The sequence below is a fragment of the Thunnus maccoyii genome, chromosome 13 (genome assembly GCF_910596095.1).
Source record: "Thunnus maccoyii chromosome 13, fThuMac1.1, whole genome shotgun sequence".
Classification (NCBI taxonomy): Eukaryota; Metazoa; Chordata; class Actinopteri; order Scombriformes; family Scombridae; genus Thunnus; species Thunnus maccoyii.
Window position 1 is genome coordinate 25101518 of NC_056545.1, and position 25218 is coordinate 25126735.

The following is a 25218-nucleotide window of genomic DNA, read 5'->3' on the forward strand; positions in this document are numbered from 1 at the left end:
TTATAGGTAAACAGGTGAATGGTCCTGCATGCTCAAACATTTATGAGACATAATGTAGAACAGAGTCAGGGGGATTATGGGATGTTGAACATATGGACAGCACCCTCATGTGGACATCTGTAACAGTGACAGTTTTGTCGTGATGCATTTGTGTTCATTCATTTCAGTTATTAAACTGAACTTGTTGCTTATATTCTGGTTTTCATTACATTTCATGTTGTTTCCTACCATGAGTTTTTCCTATATCTCAACCATTAATGGATTGTCCAAAAACTAATGGTTATGGAATTGGAAATACAGCTTTTTTTTTTGTCTGACACTGAGTCAGTGTCAGTCTACTTCTCGTTGTAGTTTCACATTAGTGTTAATCACAGCCGTTGAAGGGATACACTGGGGTTTGAGAGGTTGACCTGTTGGCAAACATCAAAATCAGCCAATGTGATCGTGTGTGAATAGAGACAGTGAACCAGGTTAAGCGAAAGAATTGACGACAACAATGTTAGTTACTGAAGTGCAATAAAACCTTCAAGTAAAAAGCCAATAAGAGTAATTTATCAAACCGCCACCTCAACAAGCAGAAACATGTAGAAAATCTGTTTAGGCTGGTTGTAATGAACAAGCTAAAACAAAATCTGTCTGTATGTCGCTGCTGTAAATGTTTAACTTAGTTTGCCACGTATATTGAAACTAATCACATTCTTGTAAACTTAGCTACAGGCTGAGACAAACCAGCCTCTTATCTTAACCAGCAGCACCTGCAGCAGTGAATCACATCAGCAGCAGAAGGAGGAGGAGGAGGAGGACAGGAGGAAGGACTGATACTGACTGATGTCTGCATTCTTCATTCTTTCTAAACTTCACTCAGTATTATTCATGTCAGTAACATGATTTATTTTACTGACTTTCTAGGATTACTTCAGGACATAGCGCCTACTTCACCATTTTGTTTCACTGTTCTTCTTGAACAGTGTAACTGTGAAAAATTTTCTTGGGGTTGAACCCCCCAAACCCCCCCTACTTTGTTGAGACATTTCATTTTTTGACATTTACTACAATGACCTCCAGAGCCCTTCTGGTGTGGAAAGTTCCTGTAAATTATTATGACTCTGTGGACGTGGATAAACCTATCTGGAACAAAGTTATTCCACTGCCGGCGTGCGCAAATACGAGTCCTGACGTTGTGGGCTGCGTGTGCATCCAACAGCACCGCTGCTGAAAAAAAAATCCCAGGGGAAACACTGCTCTGCCCATCAGTTCCTCCTCTAGCTTTATGTTATTTTCCACACTCACTGAAGGTCTTTACTTGAGCTCCTGAACTTGTATTGGCAGAATCTAAACACTAGAGTGCAGTAGTTCTTTATTTAGCCGCCAGTGCCTTCATCCTACTCACTGTCCACTGTGTTAATGGTGTGTGTGTGTGTGTGTGTGTGTGTGTGTGTGTGTGTGTGTGTGTGTGTGTCTCTATCTGTAACACTCCATCTGATGGCGGCTTTTCAGTTTATAGGCGGGCATCTGATGAAATCAATCATTCAGAAATTAATCTGTGGAGTGCAGACATACACTGCACTGTTGTGTTCATTTTACACACACACACACACACACACACACACACACACACACACATAGACACACACACACACACATACATAGACACACATGTGCAGCTGTGCATAAACAGACAGACTGTGTGTTTTTTTTTTTTTTATGGAGCAGTCTTACGCATCTCCTCTCTGGGTATGTTTTAAAAACGCCAAACAAGCTCCCTGCGCAAGTGTGTCTGTGAAAGCAACAAATACTAATGACAAGCAAACAGCATAAATAACACATGAGACGTTTTACAGCGCATGAGCACGTTTTGACTGTATGAGTGTTTGTGTGCGGAAGGGTAATGCTCCTTATTGGTGTCTGCCCAATCACAGCATGATTCAGATGATTTCCACATTGACCTCAATAGATCAAAGTGAATTCAGCTGGCACGGGATGAATACTCGCTCTATCTCTCTTTCTCAAACACACACACACACTTTTCTCGATATCTATGTCCCCTCCTCTGTCTCTCTCCTTGACAGAAACAGAGCGAAAGATTATATTTAAGGAAGCTCTATCTTATTATAAATCAGAAGCCGGTTTAATATAGAAACAGCGCACACACATGCACACACTGATATGTCACAGTGGTCGGCTAGACAGGGTCGTTCCACATAATTGGATGGTGAGGGAGTTAGGGGAGAGATTCGGGGCAAATGAGGTGAGCGGGGATCTCGCCTGCCAGAGCACATGCTGTTATGTACACACACACACACACACATTCGTATATAAGCTCTCATGGTTTTCTTGTGTTGGCTGTAGCTTTGTGAATCTCATAAAAAAAAAGCTAGATTGTGACAGCTCAGTAGGTCATAGAGAAGTGTTAACAATCAGAGCCATATAAAGCAGTTATTATTGTAGTAACACACACATACACAGGACAGAAGGAATAGGAGAATCAAAGGAGGAGTAATTGTCGGATGAATTACTCTTTGACACTGATAAAAGTTGAAGTGATGGATAAAAAAACGCAGCGATTACAACAACACAGAGGAGAGACAAACGACTTATTTGTGCAGTTGAGATAAAAAAAAAAAAAAAGGAAAACCCAAGAGGCTTATCACACCATTTCACTTTAAAAAAAAAAAAAAAAAAAAAAAGCAAATAACAAACAATAAAAAAAAAAACCCGCCCCAGATGATTTCAAGCAGACATTCATCGCTGGTGCACTCTGGGCTTTTTAATAATGCATAGTCATCCCTCGTCCACGCTGCCATCTCCCCCAACCCCCAAAACAAAGGAACATGCAGGAAAATATACAACTAGAGAATATCGTCATTCATCTCCAAGGAGTGTGAGAGTTCCTTAAAAAAGAGCTGAGAGCAAGTGACTGTTACACTGTCAGATAGGAAATTGAACTTGAATCAGTATTAGTTTGTTGTGATCTGATTAAGTTTCTCCATTAATTTTAGGAAGTAAACGGGTGCAGCTGGTGATGATCTTCTACTTCGCGATTGATCATTTGTAGATTCGACTGTGACGTGTCGCTGTTATTTCCAGCTTCATGATTGGCACGTACCATATTTTGAAAGAAAACACATAATTTAACTTTGTTTCAAGTTTGTAAGTTTCACATTCATATCAGTGGATGTTTAATATTTCTCTCTGCCAGGAATGATTTCAGTCAGCTTGAATTATTTGTGTTTTTGTAAATTCAGCTTTGCTCCAGTGCTTCATTAGGCTTTTTTGAAGCCACTCGTACGGAAACACAGCTGTCTACTTCCTGTGTGTGCAGCCTCACTCTGTCACTATCATGTACATACACACACACACACACACAAAACTGGTAGCGCTGGAAAAGGTTTTTGAAGAGTGGGAGTGAGGATGGTGGGATCATGCAGGAGCAGGTTGTTGGTAGCAGGTGTACATCAGGCTTTTAGCATTTCCAGTAGACTTTATACTCATCTACCAGTTGGTGTTCCAGTGCCAGGTTGACGGGAGCAGGAGGGGAAGATGGAGGCAGAGTGGCACAACTCTCTGTGGATGCTGCAGGGGCTGGTGTGGGGTGGTGACTGGAAAATTAGTGCTATCAACAGACCCCCCCCCCCCCCCCCCCCCCCTCCTCCCACCCTCACACTCTCACACCCTCACACCCCACCCCCTCCCATCCCCCAGGCCTGAGGTTAGGGTCGAAATGCTGGGGACCAGTAAGAAGGGTAGATGCGGGTGGGGTTGGTGGAGTAGGGTGGGGCGGGGGTATCTGGGTAGAACAGAGAATATGGAGGGGTGGGAGAGTGGTGGATGGCAGTTTGATTGGCTGGTGGGCCCCTATGCTGCCTAATTATACATGCCCGCAAACACACACACACACACACACACACACACACACACACACACACACACTCAGGCTCACACTGGCCTGGTAATGACAAGCCCATCTCCCTCCAGCCTACATGGCAGGAAATCTGTATCTATTGAAATGTCATGTTGAGAACCGGAAACAATTTGTGTAAATATTTCTTTTTTGCTGTTGCTGATTGATATAACACACTAATAGAGCAACCTCCTGCCTGTTCATGGACACTTTTACATTAGCATTTCTAAACACAGTTTGTCTGGTAGGTGTTTGCTATGGATAACGGCGTATTTTAATAACACGAACAGTGTTATTATAATCATGTAATTATGATGGTGTTGGTGCTGCGTGGGGATTAATCAAGAGCTATAATTCCCCAAATGAGGCTTATTAAAAATCATTTTGACCTTTTTATTAGCAATGTTCATCAGAGCAGGTTTAGATTGTATTCACACAGGATCACAGGATATGTTTAACACTAGTCTAGTTTACACAGGATGTGTAGCGTGTTAGCGGAGCAGCGGCTTCATTCCTCTGTCAGTGTCGATACACAAGATGCATTCAGGCACAGCGTCGAGTGTAGGTCACCTGGTGTTTTGGCAGACCAACACATAATCACTGTAGTTACATGTGTCGAATGGAAGAAAATAAACTTGAATAAAAATATGCTTCAGTTACGCAAGTGGATCACAAGCTGATAGGCGGCCTGTGTGACTGTACTGATTGAAAGGGTCAGTCAGGGTCGTTATTGTGCTGTGGAGACCAGATGAAATTATATTAGAAATTAGAAAGACATATCATTTGGCTTAATTGTGAATATAAAATACATGATGTCCAGTAAATTGTTCCATTTGTGTCTGATTAATTTGTGTGTGTGTGTCGATTGATTGACTTCATCTGTGTTTTTATCCACTTTTAGTTTCGACTTCCTAAAGTTAAAGCTGTTTTTTTTTAGTGGAAACAGTGTTGTGAATAATCAGCTTTCCTGTGGACGTAGGTGGTGCAGAACTTCAAATAAATAAATAAATATGTCCTCTAATTCAAATTTGACTTTGTGAAACCTAAAGATGCCTCGGAGCGTCATGCAGCACAGTGATGAGGTGATGCCCTTTGTTCAGATGGTATTTGCTCACATTGGGATGACACGCATGATCAAAGGAAAACATTGATTTTTGTCTTTTTTTTGTGTTGTAGTCCGTATTTCTGGCTGTACTGAGTAATGATGTATCAGCTTTTTGTTTTCTGTTTGTGTTACACTCACATTAACTACACAAACACACAGAGACTATATGAGGAGATATTTTTTTGGGACTTCAAATGACTTGAAGTTGATTTGGCACGATGCACCTGCTTTCCTGTGAAAACCAATTTCAGTATGGAAACACTTAAAATTATGATTGCCTGAAGTCTAGATCTTATCCAGCCACTCTATCCACCTGCTAAGCCTTTATGCCAACACACACACACACACACACACACATACATAAACACACAGAGAAAGAGTGGGAGACTGTTGCTGAATGTTGACCTTTACAGAGAATGATGTGTAGAGTTATATTGTTGCCTTACAAAGAGCCAGACTGCTCCCCCAACATCTGCAACCAGACAGATACTTCAGCTGCTCTTAACCTGAACCAACTGTGCTAGTTGTGTGTGTGTGTGTGTGTGTGTGTGTGTGTGTGTGTGTGTGTGTGTGTGTGTGTGTGTGTGTGTGTGTGTGTGTGTGTGTGTGTGTGTGTGTGTGTGTGTGTGTGTTAAAGGGTTGTAGAGACAGTTAGAAATGGCCCATTTTACTACACAGCTTGACTGCCTATTAATATTTGATGGATGTAGGTTTGTGATGCTCCAGGAAGACTAACATGCAGCTTGATGTGTTTGCATATATCGTGTGTGTGTGTGTGTGTGTGTGTGTGAGAGAGAGAGAGCATGGCACATGTGTGTTTTCTTTGTTTGGCTCTGCCTCTTGAATGATGAGGCATTTAGGAGGGGAGGGGGCAGCTTCGCCCTCAAAACCCTTAAAGACAGGTACTTGCACACATTGGTAGAGTTATAGCTGTGTGTGTGTGTGTGTGTGTGTGTATGTGTGAGAGAGAGAGAGACCCTATTGTCCCAGATTTAAGACAAAGGATGTGTAAGACTGTACAGTAGATAAATCTATTTTTGATGAAGTGCCACTCACCAACCATGTGCCATGCCCCCCTGCGCCTGCTTGGCTTTTCCGTTTACGTAAACCTGTGTGTGTGTGTGTGTGTGTGTGTGTGTGTGCGTGCGCGCTCTAAAAACCTTGACTTTATGAATGTATTTGTCATGCCAGTATGATTTCCCTCCTTCATAATGGCACATTTATATTCATCAACAACCCTAACATACATTAACACATGCAAGCTCACATGAAATGCCTTGACACACACACAAACACACACACACACACACACACACACACACACACACACACACACACAAACACACACACAGATATGACCCCTGGCTAGACGAGCTCCTTAGGCACCCTGTCGTTGAATGTATGCGTTTCCTCCAGCTGGCACATAAGAGCTCTGTAGCCAGACAAAGAGTGATGTTCGGGGCCCGGTGCTCTGCCTGTGGAGGGGAGGGAAGGAGGGAAGGAGGGGGGGGGCCCTCCTGTCAGCCTTTGTGTCCTAATTGAAGTTTTTCTGCTTCTCAACCCTCTGTCTTTCCTCCCCCATGCTGGTTAGAGGGGGAAGAAGGGGGGGGAGGAGTGGACTTGACAGGGTTTCGAGGGGAGGGTTTCACATATGTATCGGGCTTTGTCGCCACTGGCATGATGCTCGCATCTGATCGCCCACCTCAGCAGCACATGCGGTCACGAACACGGGAAGCTGGGTTTGATGAAAAGGAAGTGGGCTGGTTGGTGAAGCTGTCAGCTCTGTCTCTGGCAACAGGACGCGAAAGCTAACGTGCTAAATGAGCCCGATAAAACCTGATAGAAAGATAATTTGAAAATCAATAAAGCAGATTATTAAACTCTAATTGCATAATGACACATAACCTTGATTTGTTTGCTTTCCTAACTTGATGAGACATGTACTGTAACCAAATATCTGTTTTCTGGGTGTGTGGGGGGTTTTAAAAAATATGCTCATGCCACAATTTTAATACAGATATTGCCCTGAAACTCATAATTCTGACTAGGCCTGGACAATTCAATGAACATACCTAATTTCACTTTTTCTGACCAGTATTGCAGCAGCAGTTTCAATGTCTATTATTTTCTACAGATTAAACTTCAGGCCTGTTTTGGTGGTGTATATAGCACTAAGATATATATGTAGCATAATCACACACTTTTCTACTTTACCAGTACATTCTGATATCAGTATTCAGTTTTGTCAGACCACCTCGTCACACTTTCCTCACACACACACACACACACACATGCTCAGGTTTGTGTGTCTCTTTCAAGTCCCTCCAACATGCGAGTCTGTGTAGACGAGGGGGGGCCGAGCAAATTGCCAAAGGGAACAGAAGACGGGAGTAGCTTAAAACATGACATCTGAACCAGTCCCTCTCTTACTGAATGACTGACTCTCTTTCACACACAGCTGCTCATTGTCGTGTGTGTGTGTGTGTGTGTGTGTGTGTGTGGAAGTAGAGAGGCAGTGATCTTGAGCTGATCGTGTAGTGTGGCTACTATTATCACGCGTCAGAAACCATCAAAGTACACATAAGCATACTCATTGACAAAAACGGATGCTGCCCCTTCCACCCCCAACAATGTACAAAAGGACTTGAAATTGGTGAATTTCAAGAAAAGTAGCACTCCTGGTCAATGTTTTTGCTTCTAATTTATTATTTATTATTACTTTTTCTTTATTTTGATAGATTTGAAAACTCAAATGCCTGTAAATGCATCTTTACTGGAAATTGTTTCTGGTCTTTTGTAGTGTTTGACAGTTGTCTGTTGTTATAACATATGTTTTAAGCTGCCTTCTTGGTCAGATCTGTCTTGAAAAATAGATTTAATCTCAGTGAGGTCAAATAAAGGAAGAGCAAAAGAAAAGACAGGCAGCGACTTGAGACAAATATTGAGAATTTTAGCTTAAAAGTCTGTTTTTTTTAAAGGTACTTAAGAGTTCAAGGTAAAGCAAATGAATCAAGCAGCTGCTCAAAAAAAACATAAAAAACAAAGGAGAAAAGAGACAGTGAACGTAACTTTGGATTTGGCATTCATTCAGTGATAAAGCTGGGCCATATTATACTCCTATTCTACAAGTTAACTGGGGTCTTAATAAAATGTATCTGACATGCTTTGATCAAAGTACCACAAGGATCAAGCACCACAGCAGCCCTCTGGTCCTGTCTAAACAGCCCTGTTCAGAACGGCCAGTTTGAGTGCCTGTCCCGCCCGCCTCACCCCCCTCTTCCATGGGGTGTGCCGGCTACCATGGCAACTGCTAAGCATGAACCCTGGAGAAACATGGCTGCCTGAGAAAACATAACAGTGCAGCAAACACAGCAAATGCCTCGCGTTACATGTGCAACCACTTGTGTTTATTCGCCCCAAACAGCCAGGGAGCAACAGCAGGCACCAACTAGCTCAGCCTGAATGAACCCAAAATAAACTTAGATTTTGCTGCGGTTTAATTGCAATAAATGGATCAAATGGATGTCGAAATAACTACATCATGATGCCGATTTGTCAAAAGTCTGAATTCATGCTTTGCCGGGTCTGTTTGCACAACAACAAGCGAACAACTTTTAAAATGCTTCTCTTCTGAAATGAGTTTAGATTGATCAGAGCTATGCTAACATTGTAGCATCGATGTTATTGTTTATACACATAGATATCTACATACTGTGTAACTTTAAAATTAGCTATATAAAATGTTTATTATTGATGACAGCCACTGAGGTGGTGTGTGACTCTGGGGTCAACTTGGCTCCAGCTAGATTGAGAAGCCACTTTGAAGATAAATCCAATTAATCCCAGAAGTTTAAAAAATAAACTCCTCCCGCCAGTAAAAAGCTCCTGATCAGAGAAGAATTGGGTGTTTATTCCTACAGCAAATGAAACAGCAGCATGCAGGACTCTCCGGCTCTGCTCCCCACAAATTTGTCACCCTTAGCTTAGTTTAGCTAGTCCCTAGTCAATGAAGCCCCATGTGATGTAAGAAGGGGCATCAAATCTGAATGGCTTGTTGAATCACATAAGTACAGAGCAAGCCAGCCCAAACTAAACTGACAGGGTTATCTTATTTCACAGTTTGTGTGTTAGTAGGCACATCAGAGACTCAAATATATACATACAAGAACTGAAAAAATGAGTTTTTCATAATATAGCCCCTTTAAAAGGAGAAGAGCAGAGAGAGAAACAGACGGTGAATGTGCCAGTTAATTCACATATGACACAAGCCTCTTTGCTACACAGTCATTATGCATCACTTCTGAATTCCTGCCTCCACTCAGGGAGAGAGGCTGATGAGCCATTCGCGCAGAATCAAGAGAGGGAGACAGAGAGAGAGAGTGAGAGAGAGAGAGAGAGAGAGAGAGAAGGGGTGGATGGGAGTGAGCGAGCAAGCCAAAGAGAGAGAAGGAGTGCTTCTCCCTTCCCCTAGCAACGGTCGGCGGTGGTCGTCTCCAGCCTGTTGTTTTCTCTCTTTCTGTTATACAGACACACACATACACAGCACTCAAGCGCACTCTCCTCCTTCGGCTCACTCGCTCGTCTGCCTGTTGGACCTCGGGGTGTCTTTTGACATTTTTTTTCCAAATGATTCTTTTTGCTCCTTCCTGCGACATGAAGGCTGTTTTTCAAGGATAAGGAAAAGAAAAGAGGCAACACAAAATAACAGCAACAGAAAAAGGAACGGAAGAAATAAGAAAGAAGCAGAGTGACTGAGCTAGGGAGAGAAAAAGGAGGATGGAGCCCCTCAGCGCTCGTGGCCTGCCCCGGCTCTCCTGGATCGACACCCTGTACAGCAGTATGTATCTCTCCGTCTATCTACGTACTCCTCTCCACACATTGCTTCCCATTTATCTCTGCGCTCTTCTTTACCTCTAGCCATTTTACCCAGCACCCCCCCCCCCCCCTTCTCCATCTCATGGGCTGCCTGTTTGTGTTAAACCAGAGCTACATGCACTCACACACACAGTGGGAGCCACACTTTGTATTTCTCAAGACTTCCAATTAGTGTGTATTACTGTGGCTGTCCATAACAAGACGGTCAGCGACCCCCTCACACTCATTCTTTTACCTCCATTCCCCGACAGTGGTAGCAACTCGTGTCTGCTGTTGTCGGGCGTTTTGCTGGCTTGTAGGCAGAGAAGCGGGGAAAGCCTGGAGAAATATAGTGTGGGAGCGAGTGAGTCATGCTTACAACCTGGAGGTAGAACTTTATGTTCCATCCTATCGAGGACACAAGCTGTCTGATGTTGAATTTTTAATTTGCTCTTTATTGTGTTGTTGACACAGTCTTGACATGTCATACTGTACACTGGGTCACTTGGTTGTGTTTTCAGATCAAGCATTAGCACTGAGAAACAATTCATTATTCTTTCCTGCCTAAATTAACCTTGATATTTTTTTTTTTTACTGTATATAAAGGAATATTTTAATGAGCAGTTGTGATGAATAAACATTTTTTTGCATAGACCAGATTATGAACAATGGTTTTTCACGGTGTAACTCAGCACAGTGAGTGTGTGCCACTTTGCAGCGAATGCACACATCCTAGCAGGAGCAGCTGTGATTCCCTGTCGGTGTGTGTGTGTTGGGAGTTTTTCGGCACATGACATAGCCTTCTGGGATTTGCTCTGCTGTGTCACCATTGTTACCATGCCTTAATCTGCGGAGAGGGATTGAATAGTGTTTGGGATTTTAAAGTGATAAAGAAAGAGAAACACAAAGTGTTTGTCAGAAGTGTATTCACTGGGCAGCTGTTACTGAAGTTCCTCAGAGGTCTAGGGACTGTCACACAGATACTGAAGGCAGCTACACATGAGTGATAATGTTTTTATCACAGTTATGGGCAGTATTCAACCAAGTGTATGATTTGGTACATTATTATATGTGTAACATTGTAGCTTAGCACTCATCTGTTTGCTGAATGTTGTGTGGAAAAAAAAAAAAAGACACATATGTGGTTGTGGCGTGACATTATTCAGAATATGCATTTTGCAAACAATTGAGCTACACACACGTTATTTTGCATGACGGTGATTAGCTGTTTTATCTCTAAAGGAGTAGTTTGACTATTAGGGAAATACGCTCATTCGTTTTCTTGCCGAGAGTTAGATGAGAGGATTGATACTGTATGCTAAATATGAAGCATGAACCAGCAGCCGATTAGCTTAGCTTAGCGTAAAGACTGAAGTGAGGGAAACAGCTAGCTCGGCTCTGTCCAAAGATAAAATTCTGCCTGCCAGCACCTCTAAAGCTCATTAATTAACACACATTATGTCTTGTTTCTTTAATCTGTGCAAAAACTAAAGTGTGGTTTTACAAATTGGTTACATGCTAGACTCGGCGGGGTGCAGTGACATCCAGGCTAGCTGTTTCCCCTTGCTTCCAGTCTTTATGCTAAGCTAAGCTAATCGCCTGCGGGCTCTCGCTTCATATTTAGGGTACAGACGTAAGAGTGGCTTCAATCTTCTTGTCTAACTCTGGGAAAGGAAATGATTGATTTCCCAAAATGCCAAAGTATTCCTTTAAAGTGTCAGGTTAATTTCTTTGTCTGATGGCATAGCGACATTTTATAATTTGGGGATTTTCATCAAAGATAATAATTTACCAGTAACTGTGAATGCATCATAGCACTGGCTTATCTCAACACAGAATCCTGCGTGCATGCATTAGTCCACTTTCAAAAATAGATCAGGTGAAGGTAACAGCATAATAATGATTTTTGATCACCAGGGACTGTAAACTTGGTCTGTGTACTATTTTAATATGGCTATTTTGGTTCTGGTATCGCTGTGAACAGAAAGAATCATAACTTTAAACCTGATGTGCTTTTACACATTTGAAATTCTATGAGAGGCTGGATGTGTACAATAGAGACTATTAACATTACAACAGCCTCTCTCCAGGCTTTACTATGAGCGTCTCTGAGGGAAAGGGCACAGTCCTTTTATGTTCCTGTCATTTCATCATCCTTTTGCTATCCAATCCTCCTTTATCCCAGCTCCTATACTTGTATGCCTCTGTGCATGTGTATTGTGTAAGTAAATTGCTCCATCTATGGCTGCTGAACTGCCCCCTTTCCTCCACTCAGGATGATAAAAATACACCACTACTTTTGTGAGCTTTAAGGGCTACTGTTAAGTACACTTCCTCAGTACTACTACACTGACCCTAAAACAGCCCATTCACCAGTTCACAGGCTACAACACATCAACACACAGCAGACATACTATGGAAGATGACTCATACCTGGTTGTTAATGGTGTGTGACCCAGTCCCACCCTACCTTAAACCATAATATGTCTGCCTCTGTTGTGTAGTGGATTTCCAAACATGAGGCTGTAAATGCATCTTTTCTTCTTCAGCCGCTAAAACTGTGTTAGTGGCCCAATGTTAAGCTGTTACCACACATCCTTAACTCCCTGAGTAAAGTGGGAGTAGATGCTCAAAGCCACAGCCGCGTCGTTCTCCCAAGAGGCTGAAGTCTTTCTGTTCAGCTCAACATCTTGGCCACAGCTGCTCAGGACAGCATTTCTTTTATTCCACTGCATCCTCTCATAGCACATCTTTTGTTTTTTACAAGCACAAATATACTGTAGCGTATTCATACAAGGTGCAGAGCCCCATTTGTCTGGTCAGCAGCATAAGTGGTAGACTCCCAGGTGGCCATTAGTGTGTGTGTGATTTATCAATACTTCAACAAAACCCTCCTATTTTCCCTCATCTTTTCCTCTTCCACCTCTTTTTTTTTGTCTTCTTGTTACTTCTTAATCTAAGTAGATCCTTTACTCAAGAGTGTTTCTCACGCACACAGTTAATCAGTTTTGTTACAGTCTGCATCAGGATAAAAGGTTTTTTCCCTCATGATCTGATTTAAGATGCATTTTGGTGGTGCCAGTGTCTCCATTTGCTGGCTCTAACTAGTCTGTCTGTGTATTATGTTTTTATAATGTTGGTTGTTTTTATTTCTTTATCTATCACAGCTGCTGTGTACGTTTGTGTTCTTTACTGATGGAAAAAATGCTTGCTAAATTACATCAGCTGGCTAAATTATAGTGAGTTTGGATTACTAATGCTAACCAAGATGTATTAGCAACCTCAATTAATGTTGACTGGGTCTCTCAAAAATGTTTGTTTACAGTATATCTCAGGGCACTTTCAATTTGCAACATTTTATTATGTTTATTCAAACAATGATATCAAATAGTGAATATGGTGATGGCCTTCACCTACAGGGGCATTTTAGTTTAGTTCTTTTATTTATTTATAATATCACAGGAGATGTACAAATTATTTTCAAGTAGAGCCTGACCAATACAAGATTTTGAATGCTGTTTTCAATATCTGAGGGTTTTAAAAGATCCACTAACTATCTGCTGATATTCATTTTTTAATAGAAACACAGAACATAAACATTTTTGATGAGGATCCCTTAAATTTAGATATATAAAAGATATGTACTGATGGGTAAATTATGCAGCTGAACTACGGCGCAATTGCTGCCATCACAGCCTGAGTGACAGACGGTCTCCGACTTCTGACTGTGGCAATCTGCGCTGTAACCTTCAGAGAATTAGCCAGACTCCTCTCTGGCTTGCTTCAGTGCCACGTGATGCTAAAGCAACATCAAAGGGAAAGCTAGATTATGTAAGAGCCAGAATATGGGCATTTTGGCATGGCAGAGAAGAGGTGGCACATGCACGTGCAGAGAGAGAGAGGCACACGCATGCACGTATGTAAAAACGATTTTCTCTAATCCGAGTCACAGTGCGGAAGGCTTGAATTTATGCGCAGCTCTGAGGGAGCATAAAAAAAAAAAAAAAAATCCATCCTCATTTCCATATATCCTGTCAGTGTGTTGGGAGCACTTGAGTTCAGCCCAGCCCAGTGTGAGTCAGGGCGGGCCATTTACCAGTTTGCAAGGGGTTAATGTGTGCTGTATAATCCCTACTTCCTGCTGCCAGTTTTTGCAGATAGTAATATGGAACAGCATGTTTCTGGTGAGAAGTAATCTGCCGTCTGTCCTGATGCCATCCAACTAGTGCGCTCTAATCATAAACCGTAGAACAGCATGAATGTTATGGTGATGACGTCACTCATAGGTCTCTTAAAGGATATTTTATAGCCTGCAGTTTGAGTCTACCACTTGCTGCTACCATGCTAGTTTCTGAAGCCAAATTTTGGCAATAGATTGGATCCTGATTAGAGTTGATGTGGGACTAACAAGCAGCTGAATGCTCAGTGTGGGATACCTGTCAATCAACGCGCTGCTTTCAAACAAACACTTCTTTGTTATCTTGCAAATTGCAGTCAGTAGGCAAGCAGAGCTTTGGTATGACCTCAGTATAAATGACACATTGGCTGATATGTCAGTCAATCTGGGTGTAAAATTTGCTCTTTTAACATTTAGGCCTCTCTGCTGCCACATTACAAATCTATGGAGTTTTCAGGTTATGCCTCCACATTTCACCAAACGGTTGTTTTTTCCCTGTGCTGAAACCACAAAGCTGTCAAACTGTCGGTCCCCCCCTGCAGCACATAAACTATAATGGATCATGGAGCCAACTTCACTGCTGGCTAGCTGCTCCCGTCTGATTCGACCCGGTCCCAGTTCTGTCTTTAAGTGTTTAATGTTAGTAGTTAGTTGGCTGTCACATGGCCTGCTTTGGCAAACAGGGCACACAGCAAAATGATTCTGGATAGCTTCCCAGCAGCGTGTCATAGGGAAGTTTAATACAACTAGGGATGTCTCATTTATCACACCCAACAAAATCTATTTGACCGAACCACCCACCTCTCCCTCTCAGTCTCTCCGTCTCACTCTGTTTTGAAAAGCCAATGGCTCTGCTCTTGGTGCCAGCAGAAACAGGTCCAGATCAATGTGATCTGATAGTGTTTCCAAACACATCAATTGTGGCTTGACCGCAGAGAAGAACACAACTCAACAAAAACCAAAAGGTCCACTTAAATCCCTGATTCACTGTTAAGATTCACTCTTTTCACCAGAGTGCTAGTCCATTTATTTTATTAAAGGATATCAGGGTCATTGAGCAAAAATGATTTATATATAGTATGAAGTGGGAGTCACAAGGACGAGAACCCTCCTGGGCTTTCCCACCTGCGAACATGGTGCACCACTGCTGGGAATAAAATCCGTAACTGTACATCTGTCCCACATGGGCACCTCAAAACCAGTCCGCACTTAAAAATGCATGAAACACTTAGAAGATACAGCAACTATGACAAGAGTAAAAACAGACTTAATGTTGCTTAATGGCGCTGTAGGTACATACATAATTTATTACATTATTTGAAAATGGTAAATACCTTTCTATACCAGTATTAATCAATGAATTACTGCTGGCCCTGTTACTGTAACTGTTCACTAATGTGCAGTGAGAATAAGATCTTGTTCTGTAGGAATGAGGCTGTGTATTGCGTAATTTAATCTGTGCTGTTTGTCAAGTCATGAAGCATTGTCTTCCCACTGTACAAGCTCCTCCATTATCCTGATCAATAGATGAAGCTGTTCCTTCCCTCCTCTGTACGGTAGCTATAGAAACAGACATTTAAATCTGTCCTTGCGCACACACAGAGAGGGAGAAAGTATCTGAGTCAGCCTAAAGCAGTGTTATGTAATAGCGTCATCTCCACTGCCTCTTCCATGCCATGCTTCTCTGCTTTTTGTGTTCGAGCATCTTCCTCCCATTGAGCCTGGTAAGGGGTTCATGCTTATGTAATCGGCTTCATGTTCACTTCTCCAAAACAGGCAGAAAACAGTTTGTATGCTGCTGCTGAGGGAGAAGCAAATGCTCAGTGCTTTGAGTGCTTGAAAGAGAAAGAAAGAGAAAGAGAGAGACCAGAAGTAATGATAGTGAAGTAAACAATTTAACTGATGCTCTTATCTAGCAAGACCTAAGATCCCACTTTTCTCCACAGGCTCATCGAAGATAAAGGTGCAATATACGACATTCAGCCCTACTAGAGGTTGTACTACAGCACCAGCATCTCAGACCAAAACATGAATGTGGTATATTGCACCTTTAACTACTGTACCATTGATATTATTTAAGGACCATGTCAAGATCCACTTCAGAATATAGTAGGCTTTACGTAAGAACACACCTGTTACATGCAGTATGAAATGTGCAGCTATCTGTTGATTAACATACAGAATACAGATTTGTATGGAAAATGACCATCACTGCATGGTGTAGTAAAAAAATACAAACCCAGATTTATTTTTTCAACCAATGATTAGTGTTTCATTTATCTACAGATAGGGTTCTAACTAAGATGAAATGTTTCAGTATTTTCAACAAGCTAATGTTTTATTGGTATTTACTGTGGAAACCAAAACTGTCATATACAGTGACACACAATTACAGTAACTGTGCAGCTTGTAGTGTAGTGGCAGCCACATTGAAACGTGGACATGTTTAATTTCTCATCATTCCAAGTGAGTGAGTCCAGCTGAACTGGAGTGAAGGAGAGATTTGGCACAAAGTCATAACACTAACCTAGCTGCTCGTTCACCCACATCCCTGCTGGTGTTGTACTCCTCTGTACCAAGGATGCTTGGGTTCATTCAATGACAGCCTCGTAAATAATTGATGGATCTTTTGGCTCAGCTGAATGTGTTGTTGTTGCTCTTTAACACACAGAAAACAAGGTAGACGTCATGTATCACTAGGGCTGAAGTGAATTTGGAGAAAATATCCAGTTGAATTTTCTGCAGACCTTGAATTGATTTTTCTGACCTGCAAAATGCAATTCTTTTTAAATTCCTACATAGCTGTCATTTTATATAACAGTGACAAACTGTTTGTAAGTGATACCTGATATAATAGAGCTGCCTTATCTAACAGATAACAGGGCTCATGCAGTTTGAACATTTTTAATTGGAATTTTGATATAAAAACTATTAATAGTCCAGCCCCAGGTAATCTTTCATCATATATTAGGATCCATTTATAGTACACTGTGTCTATTCACTTGCCTTTTTCCTGTGCATGTTTTTAAATCATCTTTTTATTCTGCTTGAATCGACCTCAGTGTTCAGGAATTATAGAAACTACGATTCCTCTGTGCTCTTTTTGTTTATCACAAGAATCACTGGTTCAAGCTAAGCTATAATCTAGTTATAATACCCCAAATAGCAGCATTAGCAACATTCTCCTTTCAATTCCAAATCTCTTGCCATCCTCACGTGGGTGAAGCTCTGAAAATCCTTTGTTGTGCTTGATGTTAGAGGGTGTGTCATGTGTCTGAGTGTGTTTGTGTTCTGTGAGTCTGTGGGGACCTTCGCCATGTCCTGAGGGGCTGGAGCTGCGTGTGTGTGTGTGTGTGTGTGTGTATGTCTGGTGTGTTACTATGGACAGAAGTCATCCTCAAGGGCTATAGTATAGTAACCACCAACCCCTTCTTCTTTTGCCACCCTTGCCCCCTTCCGTTCAGCCAATCGGCAGAGAGTAACACCACCACCTCGGCCAATGGCGCGGCTGGCATGTTTACGTGCTCCCGGAAGGCAGGGGCCGTGATTAAGTATTCAGGGTAGTCGAGCGGAAGAGAGGAGATGAGGGAAGAAGTAGGGGGGGGGGGGGGGGGGATGAGGCCATTATGAGTTGAGAGGGCTGATGGATGCACTCGAGCAACGACCAGTCACCCAGACACACTCAGGTGAATAAACACATATAGGTCACATATCACCTCCGGTTTTCTTAAATTGGCTGGAACTCACACCACATTCCTGAATCACTGATATAAATCTGACTCTATAAATGTTTGGTCACATGTTTACAGTCAGTACAGCGGTCCTCTTGCTCTTTGTGTGTGCGTGCGTGTGTGTGTGCATATGTTTACATATGCGTTTGTGTGTGTATCATTAAAGATTGATGGCCCCAGTAAGGGTTGGCCTTCTGTTCTCACTAGGTCGTCCTTCTGCTGGGGTCAAAAGTAGATGCTCCCTTCGACATTGTGGAGACCCTCAGTGAGAGAGTTGGGAAAGAGATCAGATGTAAAGGGAGTTTGGCACAGTATGGGAAAATATGGATAGGATGCTGGCACTATTACAGACTATGTTTGCCACGGCAAGCCCACTCTGTCCACTTTTTAATTCACCACTAATGTCGAGTTCACACTACACTTTTTGCAGTGTCTCACCCATATTCTTTTCTTTTTATTCCTTGTTTTTTTGCTGCAAATCAGCTCACAAACAACTTGGATCACTTGTTTCTTGCAGGCATCCATTTTTGGAATAAAAAAATCCTGCCTTGCGCATGGTATCATGTCATTTTGCATGTCACTTGTGTGTTTGCATGACAAAACGTAGTTTGGGGACCAGACAGACTCAAGATCCCTATTGGTGAAAGATCCTGTAATGTGTAATGTGACCCCCCTGTTGCGATCAGTCATGTAGTGTGCAAACCACAACTTCAAGATTCCTGATTACAAGACAGAAAGTTGTGTAATGTGAACAGCACAGGGATCTGACACCTTTTGAAAATCATGTAGTGTGTGTGCTTGGCAATAACCGCAACCTTTTGTAGATGGACCCAACTCCAAATCAATGGAGCGATATCCACAAGGTCTCTCTCTCCGGTCTGTGTGTGTTCGCTGTGCTTGACACACTCGTGCCAGATGGCCTTGTGGCTCAAAGCGCTCTCTCACTTCATCAGGCATCATGCTGCATCCCCTCTTTCTGTCTTATCTCTCCCGTCACTCTTCCCAATGTCTCGTTCAATAGAAACCTCTTAAAATAAACTTCTAAAACAAAGTGGAGGCCAGCCTCTTTGTAGAGTCTGAGAGAAGTTTTTTTTCCCTATAATGAAGGTGTTTCTCTGTATGCCAGCACTCCTGTTGTCATTGCTCAAAGGACAGAGGAGCTGTCACGATGCGGGAATGTTTTCAGCTCTTTTTCTGAATGGTGTATAGTGTTTCTCATCTTTTGATCTAGTCTCATAGACGGCCTCATATCTGCTGCCAGCATTTAGCATTGACTAACACAACTAAACTTTTCAGTTAAAACCAGTGGCCTCTGATTTCAAAAGTATTTATTTCAAACAATGTTTAGCACCAGAGCCTTTTAAAGACTGAAAGTGAAAAGTACGTGTGCAACAGTTTTCAATCTGCAAGGTTATATGCACACACTAATATTTTATTTTTATGTTTCATGGTGATAAAAATGACTAAATGTTGACTGATTTTTTTCAAAATGATTCGCAGCTCTTAGAGAGAAGGCACCATAAACAGTTACCACAACACTTGTAGTCTTCAGAGGTTTACTAAAGGCACCATGAAGCCAGCAAATTTCTCTTACAGTCTTCAAAATGGCCTCTTTAATATCTAGATCCAGCAGAAAGTTTTATGTATTCCCACTCCAATGTGTACACCCACACACTGCCACTACCACTTTCTATCTTCATGTCTCTTTTTGGTCTAATTAGTTTCCACATGATTTTCTTCTTTGTCGCAAACTAATTCACAGATTTTTTCGTGCTCACTTTTACTCCCAATAGAAGAGAATATTTTCCTTTTGATATCAACACTAGCTCTTTTCTGCCTTTCATTTATAGGTATGCCTTGATGGTGTTATTGTGACGTGACCTGACTCAGACGCAGACACCGCTGGCTGCTCAGGGCGTCCTCTTCCTATCTGACACACCTAAGAGTGTCGCAAACTCTCTGCCTCTAATCTGCATCACGTTCTCCTAATTGGGCTAGAGAGTGTAATAAATAGACGCTCCAATCACTGGCAAAGGATGCCCCGAAGGCTATCGACAGACGCTTGTATTTTAATAGCTTCACTCATTGTAGCTCGCTGCACAGTTTGATACTCTTTCCATTAGCACAATACCCACCGACGAATGCAGGGTGTACTGCAGCACACCGAGAGGTAGATGCCCACACAGTAGAGCTGCTGTACAAGTACGCGTGTGCAGAACGTGGGTGTGTGTTGGCAGAGAAAAGCTCTACAAAACATGCGAAGGATTGATCTCCTCGTACCTGCTTGCAAACACATGGAGAGAGGTGCAAGGTGGGAAGTGGGAGTGGGATGATCGGAGGGGGGGAAAAAATATGGTGGTTTAGTCAGGGTTTTGTAGATGTGCCATGTTTGTGTCCCTTTGTGTGTGCGTGTGCAGAGGTGTGTCTGCACTTGAATGAGACCTTGTGTGTGTGTGTGTGTGTGTGCAGACAGACATGCTTTAGGCTCCATGTACAACAGAGGTTGTTCTAATCTATGGAAGCAGTGAGTTGTATCCAACCGGTCCGAGCCTTGGGGATTTAGGCCAGCTAATTACAATGTATAGTGGCTGGCTGCCATGGTAACATTGGTTGGTTGGGTTTTGGGGGTCTTTTTTGGTGGGGGGCGTGGGGAGTAATAGCAATTCATGCATGTGGCTCTGCAGCTGAGGGGGTCCTTATCTCTTGCTGCCTACAGGCATATGGCACGTGAAGATATGCAGCTGTAGTAGAAGTGTCATTCATTTGAGCTATAAAGGAACAAAACTGCTTTTTATCAGACTCTCCTCCGGCAGGAAAGTGCTCTGAATGTGTGTGTGCACAGGTTGTGGAGTGGATAGTGAGCACACATCTTCATTAGCCTCTTCTCATTACATTTGTAGCGAAATGCATAGACTAGTCTCATCTATCTGCCTACATTCGATGTTTCAAGCCGTTAAGGTTTTGATTTTTGATTCGCAGTTCTCCCCTCATCTTCCATTAACGTACAAAGATGTGAAACCGTGTTTCCTTGCTGTCTGCGCTTCTTTTCCACTTCCCTTTTCTGTCCAGTAACTAATGTGTGGGAGTCCAGAAGCTTATTGACCTTTTTAAAGTGTGCTCGGCTTGTTTCCTGAGCACAGTGGTTAGCTCTATCTGAGCCGAGGAGCCAACCCATTATCATCTTGATCAGGCTGGATGAGGGAAAGGGGAACAAAGACCCCGGCTTAACTGGATGACTCACAGACTTTCAGCTGCTCTCAGCTCTTGACACTGGCTTAGTTAGCATTGTTAAGAATTACTGTAACATCGAGCCGGTAAAAAGTAGTGGGATGATCTGCTACTTGTTGAAAGGGAAGGTGCAGGAACTGAAAGTGAACTGTAATTATAAGGTCTGGAGCCATAGAAAGGCCTCTGTTCTCTCTTCTTCTCAGGCAGATTTGTAATATGTGGATTATATCTTTACAACAGAGTGGAATTAAGCTTAGTAAGGAGAATATATTTCATTATTCAGACAAAAAAAACAGAAAAAATATGTCTCTTATCTCTCTTGTGACATTGGATTATACCTCGAATTACTCCCAGATGTGATCTGATTTCTTTAAATAGCGCTGTAGTTTGCTCACGGGGAACACAGCAGGACCTTGGTGTTCCTTAAGTTATCATTGAACGCATTCATGATCCAGCGTCCACTTACAGTCGTAGTAACCTGTGTTTATCGCTGTTCCACATCCCGCACTCATGTGAAATTCATGTAGTCGGTTTATTTTCGGAGCTTTAAGTTCTAAAAGCTCTCATCTTGTATTCAGCAGTGCTCACATCTTCTCTACCTGTACCGTATAGATTGTTTGATCAGGCAGTCTGTGGTGGATGGCTGGTAACAGCTGGAGAGCATCAGTGCACGGTTAAAACTGAGTTTTTCATAGCCGCTAGAGACTTTGGGATATGAGAATGACTTTCTTCAGATGGTTTTTTTCTGACCACAAGGCCGTGCATATTCGTGCAAATGAATACTTTGCAGAAGAGTGGGTTGCGATCGTAGTGATGCTGGTGAATTCGGCATACAGCTGAGCCACAACCGAGCCTGCCTGAAGCGTGAGGTCTGCAGCATCATGTCAGACTTCACTCGTCGGTGCTTCAGTGAGCCATTTTCATTTTAAAAGCTGCTGTGGCTCTGTGGCTAATCAGATGGGTTTCAAATATACCGATGATCCCAAAAGGTATGGAAAATGTTTTGCATGTGTTTTTGCATTCGTAATGGCAATTGCACATATCACAGCTTTTTTTTTTTTTTTTTAAACCCTTGACTCGTCCTTGTAAAGAACTGCGTTGTAGAGGACTCCTGTGCAGCTAACATCTGTTCACAAATATCTCCACCAACACTTGAGCCATATCCAGAGACACTGAACTTACTTGTCAAATAAAATTCCATATTTAATGCTCAAATAACAAGCTAAATCAGAATCTGTCATTGTGCAGCGAGACCTCTCTCTCCAAACATCTGCCCATCTGTCTCTGTGTTCACATGTGGCCGCGTGTTCACTCACGTGTCCGTCGATGTAATTGTTTTGACAATCTGTGTCTGTGTGTATGGAAGAGGGTGGATGTGTTTGCATATTGATCGCTACCTAAGCTGGATCGATCACCGTTGAGATTTCACCCTGGAGGGACAAAAAAAGATGTGAACTGAACTGAACTGAACCTGGGGGAGGCAGCATGCGGTAAAGAACACAATCTGTCGCTCCACATCTGGCTCTCTGGCCGGCGGCTGTTTGCTGTCAGCCCGCAGGTTTAACGTTGGCTTCTGGATGGTTTTTGAAACAGACAGTGCGTAAGCAGAAAGACTTTTGACGATTTTTGGGCCTGGTTCACAAGAAAATGAAAGCTAATGAAGCAGTAAATCAGGCGCAATGGTTTTATTCAAAGGTTCTTTTCCATCTGTAGAGTTTCATAACAAGTAGCTGAAACAATCAGTTAAATAGCACCTGCACACTCTGGCCAATTCTGAATACTGTTGATACGATATATAATCACTACATTTGGACATTTAATGTTTTAAATCTTCCCACAGGGCTATACACTCACCAAAGCTCCCCTTTTCCTCATTTTAGAGCTTTTCATTTGAAGCATCTGCATGCGGTGGAATAACATTGGTTTCAATTGATAACTATATTGCTGCTGGTTGTGTCCTCAGAGTCTCACTGCTGTGGAAATACTTTATGTTGATGAGTGGAATAACGGGACCCGGGCTGTAAAGATAGACCTTCATAAAGGCTTTTTAATTTCCCTAGTGTCCTGATTGATGACTGCAAGACAGGGAGGTGTAAAAGCCTACATGTACACAGTCATCACACACACACACACACACACACACAATGACCACACATCTGTCAAACCACTGATGTACTGTCACGCTGTCATGGCTCCACAGGGCCGGGAAGACTAGAAGTAGAGCAGGAGGCACCACTCCGTCTTTTTGTTTTCATTCTCCTCTCTCTGTCTTTTATCCGGTCTTCGGGGAATTGGATCTGTTATGGTTGAGCTCCCCTACATCTTGTGAGAGCGACACGGAAGACGCAGAGGAATATCTTCAACCATCCTGAACACACACACACGCACAAAAACACACAAACACGTTCGGTATATATACAGTAAAAACGGTTGAATAATAAAAAAAATAAACTTATACAGACGTGTTGTGCTTTCTCCTCATGTAATTACCTCCCCAAAGAAACTTAAAGGTGCACAACAGCCTTGGCTCATAAACACACGTCTCTATTGTGAAAATGAGTGTTTATTTGTGTTTGTGTGTGTGCGCTCAGTCACTGCAGCCGAGCCCCTTATACAGAGGCAGTTTGCAGGGCTGCTTCTTGTGCCCACACAGTATAATGTTAGCTGGCTGCAGGGCATGATGTAATCCCTCTCCTCCTTATAAAATTGCTGAGCAAGGCAGCAAGAACTTCCTGATTGAATTCTCACACTGCAGCAGCAACTTTTTCTCCCCCTGACTTTATTAGTTTGCAACTTTGCACAGCGGGTCTAAGCTCTTATAGATGGACGAGAGAGAGAGAGAGAGAGAGAGCTGGGAGGATGACATTATAGATTCTATAGGGGCTGTTTTCTTCTGGGGTTTTTTTGTCCAAAGGAGGCTGAACATATCCGATTTTTGCTTCGTGCTAATACACATATTCTATTTACATTTTTTTTTTTTGATACTAACTGTTTGATAACGTGGATTTTTCTCACTTATTGTGGATCATGTGTGTCAGTATGTGAGAATATAACTTGATGGTTCTACATCAGGGTTTTGAAAATGTGTGGACTTGTTTGAAGGAAATCTTTTCATAAAATCATAAAAGCTTTAAAGATAGGATCACATTTTTACAAGTCTACTTTATTATAGTACTTATGTGTACATTGACAGTGTTATTGGTGGCTGTTAGCATTCTTCCTGTCCACACTGGCTGTGATTTAGCTGAATCTAATATGAGGCTTCAGCAGTTTGAATTATACAAATCAGGTGGGTAACTTCCAAACTTACAGTACAGTCTTTTTAGTACAGAATTCCCTCGTCGTGCCTGTTTTATGGACAGTGTTTCCTTACTGAGCTACGATGGAGGAACAGCAAGAATGAGTTCTGTACTAAAAAGACTGAAGATTTAAAATGTATCTATTTGATTTTTGTAACCACTGAAACCTCATATTAGCTTTACATTCACTTCAGAAAGCATTTATGCGTTATTAAAAAGGACTGTGTATTTTGGCCCCATCACTTAAAGTGGAATTGAATTAGAGGGAGATCTCTTCAGGGCCAGTACGTGACCACTCTTTCAATGTATATATATTGTAATGAAGCTGTTTAATCAATACATCATCATCATGTTATATTGATTTCTTACATTCACTTTTTTTAAATTGCTTTTTAGACAAAATATTAATTTATCATTTATCAATACATACACACAAAAATCCACATAGCTAATGTGAGAATGACTTTGTCCTTTTGAATCAATTTGTAGGTAGAAGGATATGTTTTTACCATAAGAATAGTAGAATGGATTTGGAAAAAACTAAGCATTTGCAGAGGTCACTCATGTTTGCATTAGTGCTGACTCATCTGTCTTTAGGTCATTTAGGTCAACACATAGTATTGTTGCACCACATAAACAAACTCTGCTGCCACTGTTTCTCTGCTCACACTCACACAGAATACTGATACAAAGCCGTCGCTGCCACTACATTATGTATATGAGTTTATTCAGAGGTAGGCAATGAGAGAATCAGTTATCTCAGCACGCAGGTACAGTAGCCTCGCAGAGGACGACTACACTCGCATACTAACCTATTCTCAGTGTTTCATCTTTCCATATAGCAGTAAATTTCAATTCTAGCTCCTTTTTTCCCTCACTGACACATTATGATTCAGAGTCTTGCTTGTTGTTTGTATGCTTAT

At 42.0% G+C, this 25218-nt stretch overlaps 1 protein-coding gene across 2 annotated transcripts in view; it reads left to right on the forward strand.

Annotated features, from left to right (window-relative positions):
* abr (ABR activator of RhoGEF and GTPase) overlaps window positions 1–25218 on the forward strand; it is a 131686-nt gene that overhangs the window by 13937 nt on the left and 92531 nt on the right. The window contains exon 1 of one of the 2 annotated variants that reach the window (XM_042431275.1): window positions 9768–9843. The exons of the other annotated variant lie outside the window; for it this stretch is intronic. Coding sequence (XP_042287209.1) covers window positions 9783–9843 — 61 coding nt within the window. The 5' untranslated portion in view covers window positions 9768–9782. Of the gene's footprint in view, window positions 1–9767; window positions 9844–25218 lie in introns of those variants that run through there. 2 annotated transcript variants of the gene reach the window in all.